The sequence below is a fragment of the Myxine glutinosa genome, chromosome 1, assembly GCF_964187855.1.
Source record: "Myxine glutinosa chromosome 1, kmMyxGlut1.1, whole genome shotgun sequence".
Taxonomy (NCBI): domain Eukaryota; kingdom Metazoa; phylum Chordata; class Myxini; order Myxiniformes; family Myxinidae; genus Myxine; species Myxine glutinosa.
Genome location: NC_136261.1, coordinates 327,598,262 through 327,617,342, shown reverse-complemented (window position 1 = coordinate 327,617,342; position 19,081 = coordinate 327,598,262). Strand labels below are relative to the sequence as shown.

Here is a 19,081-nt window from a genome sequence, read left to right as displayed (position 1 = left end):
GAGGGTGCAGTTAAAAAAACAAAAAAACATTTCAAATCGGCTGTTTAACAATCACATGTGTTTTAACTGTTTTATATCGAAGTGACTGTATTTGTCCTTTATTATTAACTTCTCCCAAACTTTCAAGATGAATATTTTAACAATGCCTCGTTCCTTTGTCTTGGCCATGTAGGTGAATTCCTATTGAAGGAGTGAGTAATTGGCCTCGGCGATACAACGAAAGGATGCGGTGGGTCAGTGAGGGGCCATTCGTGGAGCGGGAGTGAGGATGGGAGGGGTTAGTGGGCGCTTTTGTCCACACACAGGTTCCACAGATTCTGTATAATATGCTGCTCACGTCCTGTTCTTGTACTATATATTCCGTGTACCCAGGCCGTTCATGCTCTGTCTGGTGGTGATTGCATCCCTGCGGTATGTCTGTGCAACAGGCAGCTGGTTCCTCGCTCCCTCTGCTCGTGCTCACAGCAGGTGCAACTTCGTCTCGCGTTTCCATTCGCCGATTTAAATTTTTTTACGAATGTGCGTAAAATGCGCAATTTAATGATGCACAATTTGAAGAAACTGGAGCTTTTTCAACGATTCGTATCGTACACGTGTATTGAAGTATACACCCCACGTACATGTGCAACTTCTTTGTGCTGTGTGCGCCATATTATCCGTCGCGTTTTAATCCATAATAAGCCTTTTTTTTTTTTAAAGATGATGTTGCCTTTCTGATATTTAGGTGAATTCCCAATTCGTCTAAGCCGATTGTACGATTTGATGTCTTTACTTGTATCGACACACCTTCGTTTTAAGGTGGGTATCAGAAGCCAGAGCGAGGTTCATCCGGATCCAAAGACGATTCGTCCTCCATTTCTTTTGTTTCGTTTCGAGGACCAAGTTGTGAATTTTCCCCACATTTATCAGCTTTTAAATAAACATCCTTTTGCAAAAAGTATCAATTTCCCCTGAGGGCTCGATGTATTCCCTCTATCTTTGAACTCACAGATGATTGATGAACCTGTTGGTAAATTTAAGGCGCACGTTTTGAGGTCTGTGTGTTTGACATGCACATCGCGTACGCCCTTCATAAGCGCGTAAACGCATTGCAATGCACAAGGCACACGCTCTTTACGCAGCACTGTGCGTAAAGACATTCCCAAAGCTTCCTTCATTACGAGGATCACTCCCAAAAGTTTGCCATCGCTCAAACCTTACAGACAGTCTCTGCTTTCATTAGGCACAAGAAAAATCACTTTATGTGAGCAACCACGGTGGGATACGGCGTATTAGCATTCGTTTTGCTTTCCCATGAAGACGGAGGTTTCTTGAACTAATTTCAATGTGTGTTTAGAAAAGATAAGGTAGTGCTGGAAACATAGGAATTAGTGTGGAGGAGGTTAGTCTGGACGACCGACCTACTCCCCCCCCCCCCCCCCCCTTACTCAAAGAAGAAAACATTTGTCAAGTCTCATTTTTCATCTTTTCTCCAGTGAGTCTGAAAGTTTGGCCTAAGCGTTGACCCTCTTTTCTGAGCCTGGTGTTGGCTCAACGGTTAAGGTGGCTGGCTTGAGATCTTAGGGTCCCGAGTGTGAGCCCCTGCGTGCTGTTGAATTAACACGAGGTGGGTTGACTCAGCCTGCCATCTACCGAGGTCGGCAAAATGAGTACCAGCCTTCCGAGGTTGGCAAAATGAGCACCATCCTTACGAGGTCGGCAAAATGAGTACCAGCCTTCCGAGGTTGGCAAAATGAGTACCAGCCTTCCGAGGTTGGCAAAATGAGTACCAGCCTTCCGAGGTCGGCAAAATGATTACCAGCCTTCCGAGGTCGGCAAAATGAGTACCAGCTTTCCGAGGTTGGCAAAATGAGTACCAGCCTTCCGAGGTCGGCAAAATGAGTACCAGCCTGAGGTCGGCAAAATGAGTACCAGCCTTCCGAGGTTGACAAAATGAGTACCAGCCTTCCGAGGTTGACAATATGAGTACCAGCCTTCCGAGGTCGGCAAAATGAGTACCAGCCTTCTGAGGTCGGCAAAATGAGTACCAGCCTTCTGAGGTCGGCAAAATGAGTACCAGCCTTCTGAGGTCGGCAAAATGAGTACCAGCCTTCCGAGGTTGGAAAAATGAGTACCAGCCTTCCGAGGTCGGCAAAATGAGTACCAGCCTTCTGAGGTCGGCAAAATGAGTACCAGCCTTCCGAGGTTGGAAAAATGAGTACCAGCCTTCCGAGGTCGGCAAAATGAGTACCAGCCTTCTGAGGTTGGCAAAATGACTACCAGCCGTCTGAGGTTGGCAAAATGAGTACCAGCCGTCTGAGGTCGGCAAAATGAGTACCAGCCGTCTGAGGTCGGCAAAATGAGTACCAGCCTTCCGAGGTCGGCAAAATGAGTACCAGCCTTCCGAGGTCGGCAAAATGAGTACCAGCCTTCCGAGGTCGGCGAAATGAGTACCAGCCTTCCGAGGTCGGCAAAATGAGTACCAGTGGACGGGTAATTGAGGGCATTGCATCAGCGGCACAGCTGCGCCCACATAAAATGATGCAGCCAACAGCCACAGGCTGCATACGAGCGACCACCATCCGCCTTTCTATTCAAACCTTTTTCCTACCCCTGCATGGTCATTACTTCGCAGGATAATTCGCAGGCCAAACTTAATATTAAAGGGATTGCGATTTTCCCATCATCCTTAACAAGAGTTCATGCTTTCTAATGACGTTCCCACCCCCCCCCTCCCCCCCACTCAATCATCCTCCCCATTCATCCCATAAGTTCCTGATTAATTTTAGCTCTTGTTTCATTCACTTATTCTTGAAAATGCCACGGAAGTTAACTGTGTTCATTACAAAGATGTACAATAGATTATTCATGTAATGGGGTGTTTTCAATAATCCAAGGTACATATACCACACACCTAGCATTGAATTTATGGCTTTAGGTTTAGGGGATAAATCCATATTAATTGTGCAAGATTTGCTCTTCCGATGACTTTCCATTCCTGAGATCTAAATAAATGCTTTCATTGACAGAGCTTTAATTGACGGGACATTTCTGAGATATTGCTTTGATGATAACCTAATTTGACTTCGTGTTCAACTTTTAATCTCTTGTGTTGATATAAGGCGCAAAGGTGTCTGCAATTTCAGATTAGTACCACTAAGCCTTTTTCTACTTATCGATAAAACAAAAGCCTGGACGTTCAAGACTATATACAATCGACTCCTCCTGGAGGATTTTCCGAGGAAGTTGAAACCTTTTGGGAAGCCACCCTTAAGTTGTGCCTCTGAAAGTTTTGTTCGATTCCATCCTGTTTTGGGAAAAGCAAAATTTCACCCATCTGGGAATTTTCTTCCTTTGGGAGGGAGGAGGTGGTATCCAATTGGAATTATCCGAGCTATATATCCACGATGTATTATATACAGACTTGGCATTTAATATGGAATATTTTTTTTTCCTTGACTTGGGTTTACTTTCTGAACTCGGTATATCAATCTGGTGAGTTTCTTTTACGCTTCGGTGATTTCTTTGTTAAAAGAACCATGTCACTGATTGTGTGTCGCAGCAAGAAGTCAATAACAGGATTATATCACAGGTGGCGTGATAAAATGTACGGACAGGTACATTTGACGATTGGCTTCACAATCGGGTATATAAGGGTTGTTGCATTCTGTATTAGTGGAAAACAACTGCTGCACATCTACAAAAGTTATTGCCGCTTCCCCTGGAGATGGTCCGTCAACTCGACAATGCTGTTTGTCATTTAGTGGTGGCTTTACGAAATTCCGGCATGAAACAGCGTGCTATTGCTCGGCAGTATGGCATCACTCAAGGTCAGGTGTCAAAGATCCTGAAACGAAATGCTCAGAGGGGTGTCCCTACTCCAATACTGAGGTCAGGACGTCCCCGCAGAACCACAAGGAGGGATGATCGCCAGCTGCACCGGTTAGTCCGCAATGGCCGTACCAAGTCAGCTAATCGGCTTAGGGCTGAGTGGCAGCAACTGACAAATGTGCCTGTATCCAGAAGGCTAGTCAACCAACGGCTGGTTCAAGCAGGCTATCGTGCCAGGCGTCCCCTGAGAAAGCCACGTCTGACCAGACAGCACCGCCAGCGCCGATTGCAGTGGGCCAGAGAGCACCGACAATGGCAGCCAGGACACTGGAATCATGTGATCTTCAGTGACAAGTCTAGATGTCTGGTCTATAATATGGCCGCGTCCGAGTGCGCAGACAAGTGCATGAAGCCTACAACGAAGATTGTATAGTGCCAAGAGTCCAAGCTGGAGGTGGTGCAGTGACCGTTTGGGCTGCTTTTCATGCAGGGGGCAAAACTGACCTGGTTGTTCTGAATGGAAACCTGAACCAGTTCAAGCACAGGGCCATTCTGGAAGAAACATTGCTTCCATTTGTTCGTGCAGCCTTTCGAGGAAACTTTGTCTTCCAAGACGACAATGCACGGCCTCATCGTGGTCGCATGATCCAACACTTTCTTGCTGACCGTGGTGTGGAGCATATGGAGTGGCCTGCCATGTCCCCGGATATGAATCCGATAGAGAACTTGTGGGCAGAATTAACGCGTCAAATCGGCAACTTGGACCAGCAGCCTGCCTCTGTGCATGAATTGCAGCAGGCTATTGTAACTGCATGGCAAGCGATTCCTGCCCAAACCTTGGCAAATCTCGTGAACAGCATGCCTCAACGTGTACGTGCTCTCCTGAATCCTCGTGGGGGTTACACGAAGTACTGAACTGTAATTTTACTCTCCGTAATCCCAGTCGTAATTTAACTTTTGTTTTTGTTTAAAAAAAATTTGGGCTCGTGTGCAAAATAAAGAGATACTTCTGGAAAACGCACAGAAGTTTAACACAGTACTGTCCATGAATTGAGTTCGATATCAGTTTACATCACTTTCAAGGATCAATTTATTTGCTTCGAAATGTCAAATGCGGTTTTTGTTTCTTTTGAAGGTCACATTAACAAAATCTGGAATAATTTCAACATAATTCCAATGAACTTTTGGTTCTAAGACATCTTGAAAAGTAAGTTCACCCACACAAAAAAAATATTCCATATTAAATGCCAAGTCTGTATATATATTGTTGTGGATTTGAGAATGGTGTTGTAGTTTTTTATTATCGTTGTAAGTGTAATGAAATTGTTGTAAAATATCACCCTCCTTCCTCCATTTGGTGTGTAAAGGTTAAAGGTCGTCCCCGTAGTTATTCCATGTACAATCACATAGCCAATCATAGATCTCCTTGTTCAGTAGTTATCTCCTTATTATGTGTATTAGATTAAGGCTTTGTCTTCCATTAATTGACACTCCATTGCACCAAATTCAAATAAGGTAGATTCCCTTCAAATACCCCTTTTGTCATCAATTGCCAACTGCATGGGGCGGTTTTCTACGTGCGGTTTTCTGCATTCACCGCTGCTGCTTTGTGGTTTTCGCCGCAAAACTCCATTGAACACGCGGTCAGATCGGAGAAGAAGGGGGAGGAGCCGCCGAATCCAGGGCGTTGGCTGCCGATCGTCATCACAAGGTGGAGCCAGCGAGCCCCGACCCGCCAATCAGGACCGGTGAGAGACAAGCTCGGGTGTGGCGCGGGTTGATCTGGAGGCGCGCTATAAAAGCGCGCGCGGAAGCCTTTGAGGAAGTCGGAGAGAGAGATGCGGCAGATGAGTCCAGAGCGAGGGAAGTGACGAAGCCCCACGAAGGTTTGACTCCACCAGGCAGCTTTGACTTCACCAGGCAGCTTTGACTCCACCAGGCAGCTTTGACTCCACCAGGCAGCTTTGACTCCACCAGGCAGCTTTGACTCCACCAGGCAGCTTTGACTCCACCAGGCAGCTTTGACTCCACCAGGCAGCTTTGACTCCACCAGGCAGCTTTGACTCCACCAGGCAGCTTTGACTCCACCAGGTAGCGTTGACTCCACCAGGCAGCGTTGGCTCCACCAGGCCGCTTCGACCCGTTGCCACGCGGGAACCAGGATCGGTGGCATCGGTGGCCGTCGAGGTCCAGCCCGACGTCCCGTGCGGGATCAAGCCCGAACCATCTGCTCCAGCTGAACCTTCCTCTCTCCTTCCAGTCCTTCGTTCCTGCCTCCATTCCATCCTTCTGTGTACGTGTTTGTTCTGTGTGTCTTGTCCTTGGGGTTAAGTAAGACTGTAGTAGGCAAGCTAATTTGCACTGTGTCCTCTTCTTCTTCTGTATTTTATTTTATTATCTTTCCTCCTCCTTGGTTTATTTTGGTTGTAAATAATAGCAAATAAATCATATTCGTATTTCCTACTGCTGTCTTCCTCTTCTTCTTCTTGACATCCGTTCATCTTTGTCTTTTCCGCATTCAACACCTGTGGCACGATTTGGCCAACGTTTCGGAATCGGGTTAGTTTCTGTTAATAGTTCGTGCCGCGGTTGCTAAAACCGCTCGGCAATTAACATCTGTCCGCGGTACGAACGGGGCTGTGCACCTGCCTTTCTGGAGGTAGCTGGGCAGCATCAGGGACTCCATCGGTCAGTCAGAGACGAGGGGATTAATTCCCCCTCGGTAAGGGGAACAGAGGCCGACGTTGGGTTCCGTAACAATTGGTGTCGGGAGCGAGATTCGGACCTGAAGCGCTTAGCGCGCTCAAATTACGAGTGGCCCGCAATTTTATTTAACATCTTAAATTTAAAATCGTGCCATGGATGGTCAAGGTGATCGGATGCCGGTTGGGGAGTTAGAGGGGGTAGAAGCGACCCAGGACCCCAGGGAAATGTATATGGAGGAGAGGGAGGAAAAGAGCAATGAATATGTGGTTGCGGGGGTATCAGATGCGCAAGATGGCGCCCTCGCGAACGTGGTTGTAGAGGCACAAAATGGCGGCGCCGTGGAGGGCGAGCCCGCGGTGGCGGCTGGGGATGCTGTGCAAATCGGGTTTGACCTCAGATTATTCCTGACCCAACTGAATGCAAAAATGGATAGAATGGGGCAGCAATTTGGAGGCCAAATTGGAGTAATGGGGGGGGGGGCAAATTGGAGCAATGGGGGGCCAAATGGGGGCAATGAGGGACGAAGCGAGGGGTACTAGTGAGCAATTAAGAGACGGGTTAAACAATATGGACAATAAATTTGAGGGGTTAGACAATAATTTTATGGGGTTGAACAATAAATTTGAGGGGTTAAACAATAATTTTAAGGGGTTGGACAATAAATTTGAGGGGTTAGACAATGGGATAAAAGGGGTGAAGAATGGGTTAACGGGGCTAGAAGACAAGATGGAAGACAAATTGCGGGAAATAGGGGAGCAATCCGCCCAGGAAATCAAACAGATGGGGAACCAGATAGAGGAGGTGAAAATCGGGTTGGAAGGTAAAATGGATGCTCAGAGGAATGAATTGGAACAGATGAGGGCGGCATCTACTAAAGAAATGGAGGAGATGGGGGAGGAGATAAGACGAGGTGTGGGCGAGGATGTCTCGGGGGTACGCGAGGAGGTAAAGCGAGGTGAGGAGCGTATGGAGAAAGAGGTGAGAAGGGGGACGGCAAAGTTACAAGGTGGCATAGAGGAGTTGACGCAGGGGGTGGGGCAGCTGACAGTGGGACAAAGGGAGTTGAAGGAACACGTACAAAAGAATACAGCTGTGATCGAGGGGTTGAAGGCGACCCAGAAGGAAATAAAGAGGGACGTAGCAGTCATAAAGAAGGAGTGTCAGACGGTACATGAGGGACTGACAGCGAGGTTTGACGAGGTAACAGAAGTAATGGAGACAAAAGAACGGGAAGTAAGGACGCACATAGAAACGATCAAGGTGGCATTAGAGGAAGAGATCGAGGGGCGCACCGGGAAATGAGGGAGGTAAAGGAGAAATTAGAGGAAGTGGAAGAGGGGGTGAGTGAAATTAAGAAGAGACGGAGGGAAACTAAGAAGGAGATAAAGGAGGAAGTGATGGAATATGTGCAAGGTCTGTGCTCAAATCGTGATGATGTGCTCACTAATCAAATAAAGAGTTTGCAGGTGGCAGAGGCGGAGCGGAGACGAGGTGCCGAGGTGAGTGGCGATATACTCGGAAATGTATATGGTGTGAGGGGAGATTCAGTCGGCTTGGGGGGTGGTGTCGACCCGGGTGTTCGTGAAGGACCAATGGTGAGGTGTATGACTGGTCCGGAGGGTATGGAGAAAGGAGGTGTGCAAGGAGGTCTGGCTATGGGGAGTGAGGGGGGTGCTGGTGAGCAAGGGTGTGCGGGTATGGAGTGGGTAGCGGGTTGCGGAAGGGCGACCCAGGCATCGACACCAAGAGGGGTAGTGTTTGGAGGGACGGGGGATGCGCAGGAGCCCCCCGGGAATAGCGTACTGTGGGAGCCCGAACGGTTTGGGCCCGCGTTGATCCCACAAGGAGTGACGTGCGGGGTTAGGCCTTTGGGCGCCCACAAGGTCCCACTTGCGCCGTACGACGGCAAGAGTGATTTGAGGGCGTACCTGGTGCAGTTTGAGTATGTGTGCAGAGGCAATGGTTGGAATCCGGACGAAGGTGGAGTACACCTTGTGGGGGCACTGCGCGGTGTGGCGGCGGAGGTGCTGACAGCTTTACCACCGGGTGCTCTCACCCTGTCAGCTCTCCGCGTGGCCTTAATTCACAGATTTGGCATTGAACAGCAAAGCGAGCTTGTTAAAGCGCAGCTTGCTCAGCGAAAACGCAAGCCCCAGGAGACCATCGGGGAGCTTGCCCACGACATTCGCCGCGCAGTCGGGATTGCACACGCAGACATGGCAGTGAGTTCCCAGGAAAGCCTGGCGCTGGATCACTTTATCCAGGCCCTTCCGGATCTGGAGCTCCGACAACAGCTCGCCATGTGGCGCCCGCAGACCATGGGTCAGGCGGCCGACGCTGCAGCCCGTTGGGAAGCAGCGAGGCCCCTGGCCCGGGGAGGCGAGCGCCACGCAGTGGCGGTGCGTCAGGTAGGGCCCGTGATGGGGGGCGGCCCCCCTAGGGGCCCTGACCCCCGACGGGGGCCCTGACCTGGAGAGCATGCTCCGGAGGCTGGTGGATCGGCGCCTAGCGGGACCTGGACCATGGCAGGCGGCTCCAGCTGTGGCACCCGGTAGTCCACGACAAAGTACCGCAATTCGGACATACAGGGGGGGAAATTTGGAATACCGGAGGCAAGCACCTTACCAGGTGAGGTGTTATAATTGTGCTCGGCTGGGTCACCGTGCGTGGGAGTGCCGAGCTCCGCGCCGGGACGTTCCCCGCCAGCCGATGCCCTCAACTCCGCCCAGTATAGATCGGCCGAGCCGACCTCAGACACCCCCCCCCCCCCCCCCCCCGCCAGGGCCCGGGAAACTAGAATGTTCCGGGCATGTAGGGCGGTGTTCGGCAGTAGGGGATGGAGAGGAGCCCTCATTGACGCGACAGGTCATTCATTGTGGCCAAATTGGAACAGGTAGCTTAACAATTCGGTGCAAAATTACCAGCGTGGGGGTAGACGCCGTGGTGGACACGGGAGCCAGCACCACGATCATGAGCCCCGTGATCCTTAATTTGAGTGCAGACGGCTGGGGTAAAATCCAGCGTCTGGAAAATCATAGTTTGCAGCTGGCTACCGGGGTAACGGCCCCGATCATAGGGCGTGGTTTTGTGACCCTCAAGTTGGGATCGGTAAAAAAGGAGACAGAGGTTTGGGTGGCGGAGGTGTGCGACCCATGCTTAATAGGGTTGGATTTGTTGACTGCCAGCGGTTGTAAAATCGACTTGAGCCCGGGGATCCTGCAAGTGGGAGTGGAAGAGCTACCATTGGAGGGGGTGAGCACGGCCGAGAGGGTGGAGCTGGAGGCTCCTGAGGCCGTGACCATCCCTCCGGGGGCCGAGGCAATAGTGCCGGCCCGATGGTCAGGTCGCCCGACATGGCAGGAGTCCTGCGGTCTGGTCGAACCGGTGGCAGCACGATCCATACCTGGTTTAATCGTGGACCGCACCCTTGTAAAAACGGACGGGCCGGTGGTGGCCGTCCGAGTAATTAATATTAGTACAGAACCACGCACTATAGTGAGGGGCACGAAGGTAGCTGGCTGCACCCCAGTTAGAGAAGTCGCGTCAGTGAGGGGCGAGAACGTCCAGCCGAGCCGGCCCCAGGGGGAGCCTTCAATAAGTAGTAGGAATTGGCCCGATCCCATTTGCGAGATGGTAAATCGTAGTAGTGTAGTGTTGGGAGGTACCCAGAGGGAGGCCTTACACAAACTGGTTGGATCCCATTTGGATCTCTTCTTGTCCACCGAGGATATTGGACGTACGGGCCTGGTGAAACATCAGATCCACACTGGTGAGGCCCGGCCTATTCGTCAGGCCGCCCGACGGCTCCCTTGGAGCAAGAGGGCGGAAGCTGACGAGCAGGTTGAAAAGATGCTCGACGCAGGCGTGATCGAGCCCTCGGGAAGTCCTTGGATGTCACCTGTTGTGCTGGTTAAAAAGAAAGATGGGACCACGCGTTTCTGTGTGGACTATCGCCAGCTAAACAACGTGACACTCAAGGACTCATATCCCCTGCCAAGAATTGATGATACCCTCGATGCCGTTGCATGCTCAAATTGGTTCTCAACTTTGGACCTCAAGAGTGGGTATTGGCAGGTGGAGATGGATCGGGCAGGGAAGGAGAAAACGGCATTTTCCACAGGTAAGGGGCTGTATCAGTTCACTGTGATGCCGTTTGGTTTGTGTAACGCCCCCGCCACCTTTGAGCGATTAATGGAACATGTACTAGGCGGCATGCCATGGCAATCATGTCTGGTATACCTGGATGACGTCCTAGTACATGCCAAAACATTCCCCCAGGCTTTAGCTAATTTGGACCAGGTGTTCGGGTGCCTCAGACAGGCAGGGTTGAAGCTGAACCCGAGTAAGTGCACTTTGTTTGCAAGAGAGGTGGCCTATCTAGGTCACGTTATTGGTCGCGAGGGGGTAAAAACGAACCCAGGCAAAATTACAGCGGTAGAGGAGTGGCCCGCACCACGTACCATCAAGGAGGTGCGGGGATTTTTGGGACTCTGCTCCTACTACCGGCGCTTTGTGGCGAAATTTGCAGAGTTGGCCCGTTCCCTCCACCGGCTTATGGAGAAGGGGACGCGATTTAATTGGACAAGGGAGTGCCAAGAGGCCTTCCTAAAATTGAAGGGGTATTTGACATCCGCACCCCTTCTAGCTTACCCCACTAGCGACGGGACATTTACCCTGGACACGGATGCGAGCCAGGAAGGATTGGGCGCAGTTTTGTCTCAGACACAGGAGGGCGTGGAGAGAGTGATTGGTTATTATAGTCGGCCCTTAAGTAGGCCCGAACGAAATTATTGTGTCACTCGCAAAGAGTTATTGGCTATGCTGGCTGCCATGAACCATTTCCACCCGTACCTGTACGGGCGGAAATTTTCGGTTCGAACTGACCATTCCTCCTTGCAATGGCTCCTTCGGTTCAAGGAACCGGAGGGCCAAATTGCAAGGTGGTTGGAAAAGTTGCAGCAGTACGATTTTGATGTGACCCATAGGGCCGGGAAGGCCCATGGTAATGCGGACGCACTCTCTCGGCGTCCTTGTCTGGGGGAAAACTGCAAATTTTGTGCGAGACACGAGGAGAGGGAGCAATTGGGCGATTCTGCCCCGATTCTCGTCGTCCGGGCAACCCGGGTGAGAGGGCCAATTTTGCCACTAACCGCGGATGAAGAATTTGGAACTTTGGCATGGAGCACGGCCCAGCAGGAGGATCCCGTTCTGGGGCCGGTGTTCAAGTGGATCAAATTGGGGCAAAGCCCAAAGGGGGAAGAGGTCACCCCCCCCTCGGGGTGCAAACAAAGGCATATTGGGCTCAGTGGCAGACTCTGGAATTGAAAGGCAACATCTTGTATCGCAAGTGGGTGGAGGTTCCCTCTGATAGAACTTCCTGGCTGGTGATAGTCCCTGACAAATTTAAGAACGTAATATTACAACAAGTGCATGGCACCCGCTCCGGTGGCCATTTGGGCAGGACAAAGACAACATCTCGGGTCCGCCGGAGGTTCTATTGGGTTAATATGGGGCGCGACATACAGGACTGGTGTCGGAGATGCGACGCCTTTTCTGCCAAAAAGGGACCAGCACTGAGGATGAGGGCCCCCCCTTCAATTACACCAGGTGGGGGCCCCCCTTGAGCGGGTGGCTATGGATATTCTAGGACTGCTGCCCCGCACCCGCCAAGGTAATAAGTACATCCTCGTTGTAATGGACTATTTCACCAAGTGGCCGGAGGCCTATGCCCTCCCCAACCAAGAAGCCGGGTGGTGGCACAGGCCTTCGTGGAAGGATTTGTATGTCGGCACGGGATTCCACAGGAGCTGCACACCGATCAGGGTAGAAATTTTGAAAGCCAATTGCTAAAAGATGTGTGCAGGCTCCTGTCAATTCGGAAAACAAGGACCACGCCCTTGCGGCCACAATCTGACGGGATGGTGGAAAGATTCAATCGAACATTGATCCAACAACTGGCACTGTTCACCACCACCCGTCAGGATGGCTGGGACGAACATCTCCCGTACTTGTTGATGGCCTACCGAACCAGCCAGCACGGGGCCACCGCATGCAGTCCAGCGTTGCTTATGTATGGGCGGGAGCTGCAGGCTCCCGCCGACTTGCTATGCGGTCCCGTGCCAGACACCACAGATATCCCGCCGAGGGAGGGTTACGCACGTCATCTGGAGGAAGGCATGGAGAGGGTCCATGCCTTCGCCCGCCGCAAGCTCCATCTGGCGGTGGCCAAGATGAAGCGCAGGTACGACGACCGGAGCCAGGGGAGTCAGTATGCTCCGGGGATGAAGATTTGGTTCTTTAATCCCCGGAGGCGGAAGGGCAGGTGCCAAAAACTCACCTCCCCCTGGCAAGGCCCGGGAGTCGTCCTGTCGCAAGTCTGTGATGTGGTCGTTAAGATCAAAATGGGGCCACGGGCCCTCCCTCGGATCGTCCATGCCGACCGGATAAGACCTTATGCTGGCGAGCAGGCACCCTCGTGGATCGCCTCGGCTCTAGATGCCGAGGCAGGACCCAGTACCTCTTGCGAAGGGGGCTCGTAGAGTCAGAGGACCGGGGGGGGGGGGGTGGGGGGTGGGTGGTAGTGAGAGATACCCGTTGTGGTGGGATGGCAACTCTGCCATCTCTCACAAAGGGGGCAAAGGAGCAATAGTTTTATGGGGTTTATGGCAGTGAAAACTAACCCGGGAGGGTTAGGATAAAATGGTAGGGATCTAGAGATTGACCATAGGTAACGGTAAGTTTAAGTAGCGACATTGGACAGGTAGTCGGGGACATAGAGAGGGTAGTTAGGTTATAATGACAAGGGAGCGCAATAATATAAGGGGCGATGGGGAAGCGCGAGTTTTAGCAGGGCACCAGGTAGTTCAGATGATGCCGTGTGGTTGTTTGAGAATTGAAAGAGTATTCAGAAGTGTATTGTGAAAAGTGTATGAGTGAGTAATAGTGATTGAGTGTTGTGTTGACCAAATGGTCCAGGGAGGAAGGAAGGTGCAGGAAGCACCAGTAGGAGTGATTGCACAGGTGTGCAACTACAGGTGTATGGAGAATGGTTGTGTGGAATACATGGAGTATGGAATATATGGAGTATGGAATATATGGAGTATGGAATGGATGGTCGTGCTGTGAGTATGGTGGAAACTGTGGAGTGGAGTGGATGGTGCGAAGGTGTGGATGGGGAGGATGGACCCCATCACGAATACCCGGGGAGGGTAATTAAGAGTTAGGTAGAGGGTACAGGTAAATTGTGGTTGGATATTGGCATCTGTGGTGCGTGGTGGAAGAATGGTGTTTGGATGGGTGCATTAGTGACGTGGAAATGGCTGGGCGTGTGGCCTGTTAGTATGTGTAGTTGGTTGAGCACTCCGCCACTGTGAGGATGTCGGCCAGGTGAGGCCGCAGGTGGGCTCTGGGAGCCGTTAGAGTTGTGGATGGGGCCCGAGGATCCGGAGGACGGACCCAGGTAGCCCAGTGCCAGAGAGGGCACCGAGTGGGGAGAGCACCAGAGGGCCTTCCCCAGTAGATAGGTTAGGATAAGGAGCAGGTAAGCTCGGAGGCAACTACAGTGGTGGAGGTGTGCAGGTGGGTAGACCTGCTGGGAGAGCCACACGACCCAGTCCTGAAATTGTGCAAGGGCACAGGGAGTTGAATCGGGGGAGTGAGAACCCAAATTGATGAAGCACCACAGTTTGGTCAATGGGAATTTGGTTCTTAAAACCACATAGAGTAAGATTGCCAATGGTTTGGCAGGGAAAGACCCCGGGTAGTGTAAAGTGAGTTAATGTCATTTAGAAGATAGTTAGGATTAAGAATCTCCTCGCACCATCTACATCCACTCACCTGAGATGGCGTACCTCCACACCATGCCAGGTGGTTTTTGATTATTTTTATTGTGCAAATGTTTGGATTGTGAGACGCATCATGACGTGGGTGTGACATTGTGCTTTGTTGTTCCATCTCTCCCTCCTTATGAGGATTGATGATGAATTGGGTGATGGCAAATTCGGTTAGAGGGATTGTGGGGACGAATTTGGTATAGGGGAGATATAGGGAAGACGAGACAGTAGTGACGAATTTGTAAATGTGTAGATTTTTGTACATATGGGGTAAGGGCAGGGGTTGAGTAGGTAACAGGGGGGGTGACGTACGGTAGGGATGAGTTTTCTCACTTCGCTCTCCGTATGCACCTCGTCTTGCATTGCCTTGTCGATGTGCACCCTTGTGACCTTACCCCTTGCTCACCTGTCTTCTCCCCCCCCCCCCCTTGTCTCCCACCCGAGGACTGTGCGCCACTGGGCGCCGAGGGGAGCGTGCGGGAGTCCGCCATTGTGTGCCCGAAACTCCCGCAACCAGCTGTCTGCATCGATGCACCACTTATGGACCACATGTCTGTGGCTGAGCCCCACTGATGGACCCCACGGGTGGGGGCATGGCCCCTCTACTGGAACCGGCCATGATGGCCCGAGATCTTGCTGGCGGACCTTGGTAACATGGCACCTATGCCATACAGGTGAACCACTCATAGTCGGCCCTGTGGGCCATAAATAAAAAGAACAGTGGACACGTTTTGTGCATGTCATTTTATTATGTCCAAATAGGCCGCCAGCAAAGAAGAAAGAAAACATCTGGAAGAACGACAATGGCCAGCAGAGGGAGCCGAAGAGGAAGACCGGCACCAGGGATTTGTTGTCTTTTTTTATTGAACTGTGGTGACTGTGCACCGATTGGGGCGTGATGGTGCTTTCTGGTGCGTCGATGCAGCACAGGCTGTCTCCCCCCCCAAAAGAACAATCGCAGGTCCTGGGTTGCGTTTTGTAAATACAAGTAGCGTAACTGTAAATAATGCTCCCCCATCGTTCATGTTGTAGTTTGAAGACAATTCCACAATTTGGTTAGCTGTGGGCGTAAGTCTGTTAGATAGGGTGCAATGCAGCAGCGGGACATATTTATTTGTGTTTTAAAACTGTCACACTCAGGGTCAGGTTAAATGTAGAGGGAACTACACCTACATGCCACACTAAAGGTAAAAGTTTAATAGGCCCGGGAGTGCCTAAGAGGAGGAGGGTGCAGTGTTGTGGATTTGAGAATGGTGTTGTAGTTTTTTATTATCGTTGTAAGTGCAATGAAATTGTTGTAAAATATCACCCTCCTTCCTCCATTTGGTGTGTAAAGGTTAAAGGTCGTCCCCGTAGTTATTCCATATACAATCACATAGCCAATCATAGATCTCCTTGTTCAGTAGTTATCTCCTTATTATGTGTATTAGATTAAGGCTTTGTCTTCCATTAATTGACACTCCATTGCACCAAATTCAAATAAGGTAGATTCCCTTCGAATACCCCTTTTGTCATCAATTGCCAACTGCATTGGGTGGTTTTCTGCGTGCGGTTTTCTGCATTCGCCGCTGCTGCTTTGTGGTTTTCGACGCAAAACTCCATTGAACACGCGGTCAGATCGGAGAAGGGGGAGGAGCCGCCGAATCCAGGGCGTTGGCCGCCGATCGTCATCACAAGGTGGAGCCAGCGAGTCCCGACCCGCCAATCAGGACCGGTGAGAGACCAGCTCGGGCGTGGCGCGGGTTGATCTGGAGGCGCGCTATAAAAGCGCGCGCGGAAGCCTTTGAGGAAGTCGGAGAGAGAGGTGCGGCAGATGAGTCCAGAGCGAGGGAAGTGACGAAGCCCCACGAGCAGTACCACGCAGCTTTGACTCCACCAGGCAGCTTTGACTCCACCAGGCAGCGTTGACTCCACCAGGCAGCATTGACTCCACCAGGCAGCGTTGACTCCACCAGGCAGCGTTGGCTCCACCAGGCAGCTTCGACCCGTTACCACACGGGAACCAGGATCGGTGGCATCGGTGGCCGTCGAAGTCCAGCCCGACGTCCCGTGCGGGATCAAGCCCGAACCCTCTGCTCCAGCTGAACCTTCCTCTCTCCTTCCAGTCCTTCGTTCCTGCCTCCATTCCATCCTTCTGTGTACGTGAGTTTGTTCTGTGTGTCTTGTCCTTGGGGTTAAGCAAGACTGCAGGAGGTAAGCTAATTTGCACTGTGTCCTCTTCTTCTTCTGTATTTTATTTTATTATCTTTCCTCCTCCTTGGTTTATTTTGGTTGTAAATAATAGCAAATAAATCATATTCGTATTTCCTACTGCTGTCTTCCTCTTCTTCTTCTTGACATCCGTTCGTCTTTGTCTTTTCCCCATTGAACACCTGTGGCACGATTTGGCCAACGTTTCAGATTCGGGTTAGTTTCTGTTAATAGTTCGTGCCGCGGTTGCTAAAACCGCTCGGCAATTAACATCTGTCCGCGGTACGAACGGGGCTGTGCACCTGCCTTTCCGGAGGTAACTGGGCAGCGTCAGGGACCCTGTCGGTCAGTCAAAGACGAGGGGATTAATCCCTCCTTGGTAAGGGGAAGAGAGGCCGACGTTGGGTTCCGTAACAATATATATATATATAGCGGGGTCACCCGTGGGAATCCCACGGGCATGGATGTGTGTGACATTTCGACATATTGAGTTCGATGCTGCACCTGCACATTCAGTTATATAAAATGGTTTAAAAAACTTTCTTCTGATATTTGTGATTTATTTCAAACAAACTGTATTTCCCATCTACACGGGCATGTATTCCTATTAACGTTATGTAAAGTACATAAATTGTGTGGATTACATCATTTGTGGATGTGATCAATTGCCAGTAACCATCTTATATAACTGAATGTGCAGGCGCAGCATGTAACTCAATATGTCGAAATGTCACACACATCCATGCCCGTGGGATTCCCGCATGGATGTGTATGGCGAATTTTAAATATATGTCGACTGTTATTTTAGGCGGTGTATTTTCGTTTATCATCATGGCGCGATTTAAAAAAATATATCTCTGCATTTTCCTCTCCAATACCTCCTCACACTTTACACACACACCGGCCCATGTTTACATATACACACACACACACATATACACCCACACACATATACACATACACACACACGTACATCGACACACATGCACACACACACACACACACACACACACGTACAGACACATATACACATATGCAAATATGTATACACATATGTATCCACATATACACATATATACACATATATACATCTCCACACACACACACACACACACACACACACACACACACACACACACACACACACACACACACACACACACACACACACACACAAACAGACACACACACACACGTACAGACACATATACACACAAACACACACACACAGACATGTATATACACATACAACAACAACATGCATTTTAAGGCCATTTTCCCTGCTAGAGCGGGGGTTAGCCTACATACACATACACACACATATATACACACACACATATTCACGCGCACGCGCACACACACACACACACACACACACGTACACACGTACACACACGTACACATGTCCCACATGTATATATCCCACATCCCACATGTATATACATGTTTAAAGTGTACGTGCCCTTCCCCCCTCCCCCGCCCGGCAACGCTGGGTACTTCTGCTGGTAACGAATAAAATAAAAACGAAGAAATAGGTGGAATTGGCTGAAATTCGCTCGGTGAATTCACGCGGTGTATTCGGTTCGGCTCGGTTCACTCGGTTTAAAGAAAAAGCGATAATGTCGACATGTTGCTGTCTGTCATGTTGGGCGGTGTATGATACTCGTTGGCTGTTGGGCGGTGTATGATACTTGTTGGCTGTTGGGCGGTGTTGTGCGGTGATATGGTGTATTTTAAAAAATATATCTCTGCATTTTCCCGCGTTGGTGACACCGAGTCGTTCTTCATCGATCGTCTCATTCATTTTGGAAATGGAAGTTTCCACGCAACGCATGAATTGTCACGATCCTCAAGAGGAATTTGTCTCGTAATCATCAAATGATAAATGGCAAGTAAATTATATTGTGGAAAATTAAAGATTTCAAATAAACCTATTTAAAGTGTATGCGCACATAACTAATAAAAAAAACGAAGAAATATCTCTCGGTAATTTCCTGAAACATATTTTACTTCCGGCTAATATGTTGAATGAAATAAAAACGAAGAAATATATGTCGGCATCATTGTTGACGTTTTTGTGACGACTGTCATCAAACGAAAAAGTAATATATCTTAACGGAAAAGCAAAAGCGAATTTTTAATATATATCGACACATTGCCGGCGGTGTCATGTTGGGCGGTGTATGATACACCATGACGCGATTTTAAAAAATATATCTCTGCATTTTCCCGCGTGTGTGGATTGTTCTCAATTATTGCTGACACCGAGTCTAAAAGTAAAACCATCGATAAAAATGAAATCATATGGTGAGTTAGATTGGAGATAAAGGCGTGAGAGAGACTCAATGGCCTTGAAGTTACAGGCCTTTGAGAATTCATTTCGTTCTATAAACGGCAACTTTCATCGGATTTTCTTCCCGTTTTTTTTCAACCGAGTCTAAAACTATGTTAGCGACTGTGAAAAATGAAATGATTTATCGAATTTGATTTGAAATAAAACTGGGGGAGAGCAAGACACCACGGGCCTACAAAACAGGACTCAA

The 19,081-nt window shown here is 50.0% G+C and overlaps 1 protein-coding gene across 1 annotated transcript in view; it reads left to right on the top strand.

The window, feature by feature from the left end:
- The first annotated feature begins 353 nt into the window (after positions 1 to 353).
- The window catches only part of LOC137419504 (uncharacterized), a 62,893-nt gene continuing 44,165 nt past the window's right edge, over positions 354 to 19,081 (top strand). The window contains exon 1 of the mRNA XM_078769753.1: positions 354 to 468. Coding sequence (XP_078625879.1) covers positions 414 to 468 — 55 coding nt within the window. The 5' untranslated portion in view covers positions 354 to 413. The remainder of the gene's footprint in view (positions 469 to 19,081) is intronic.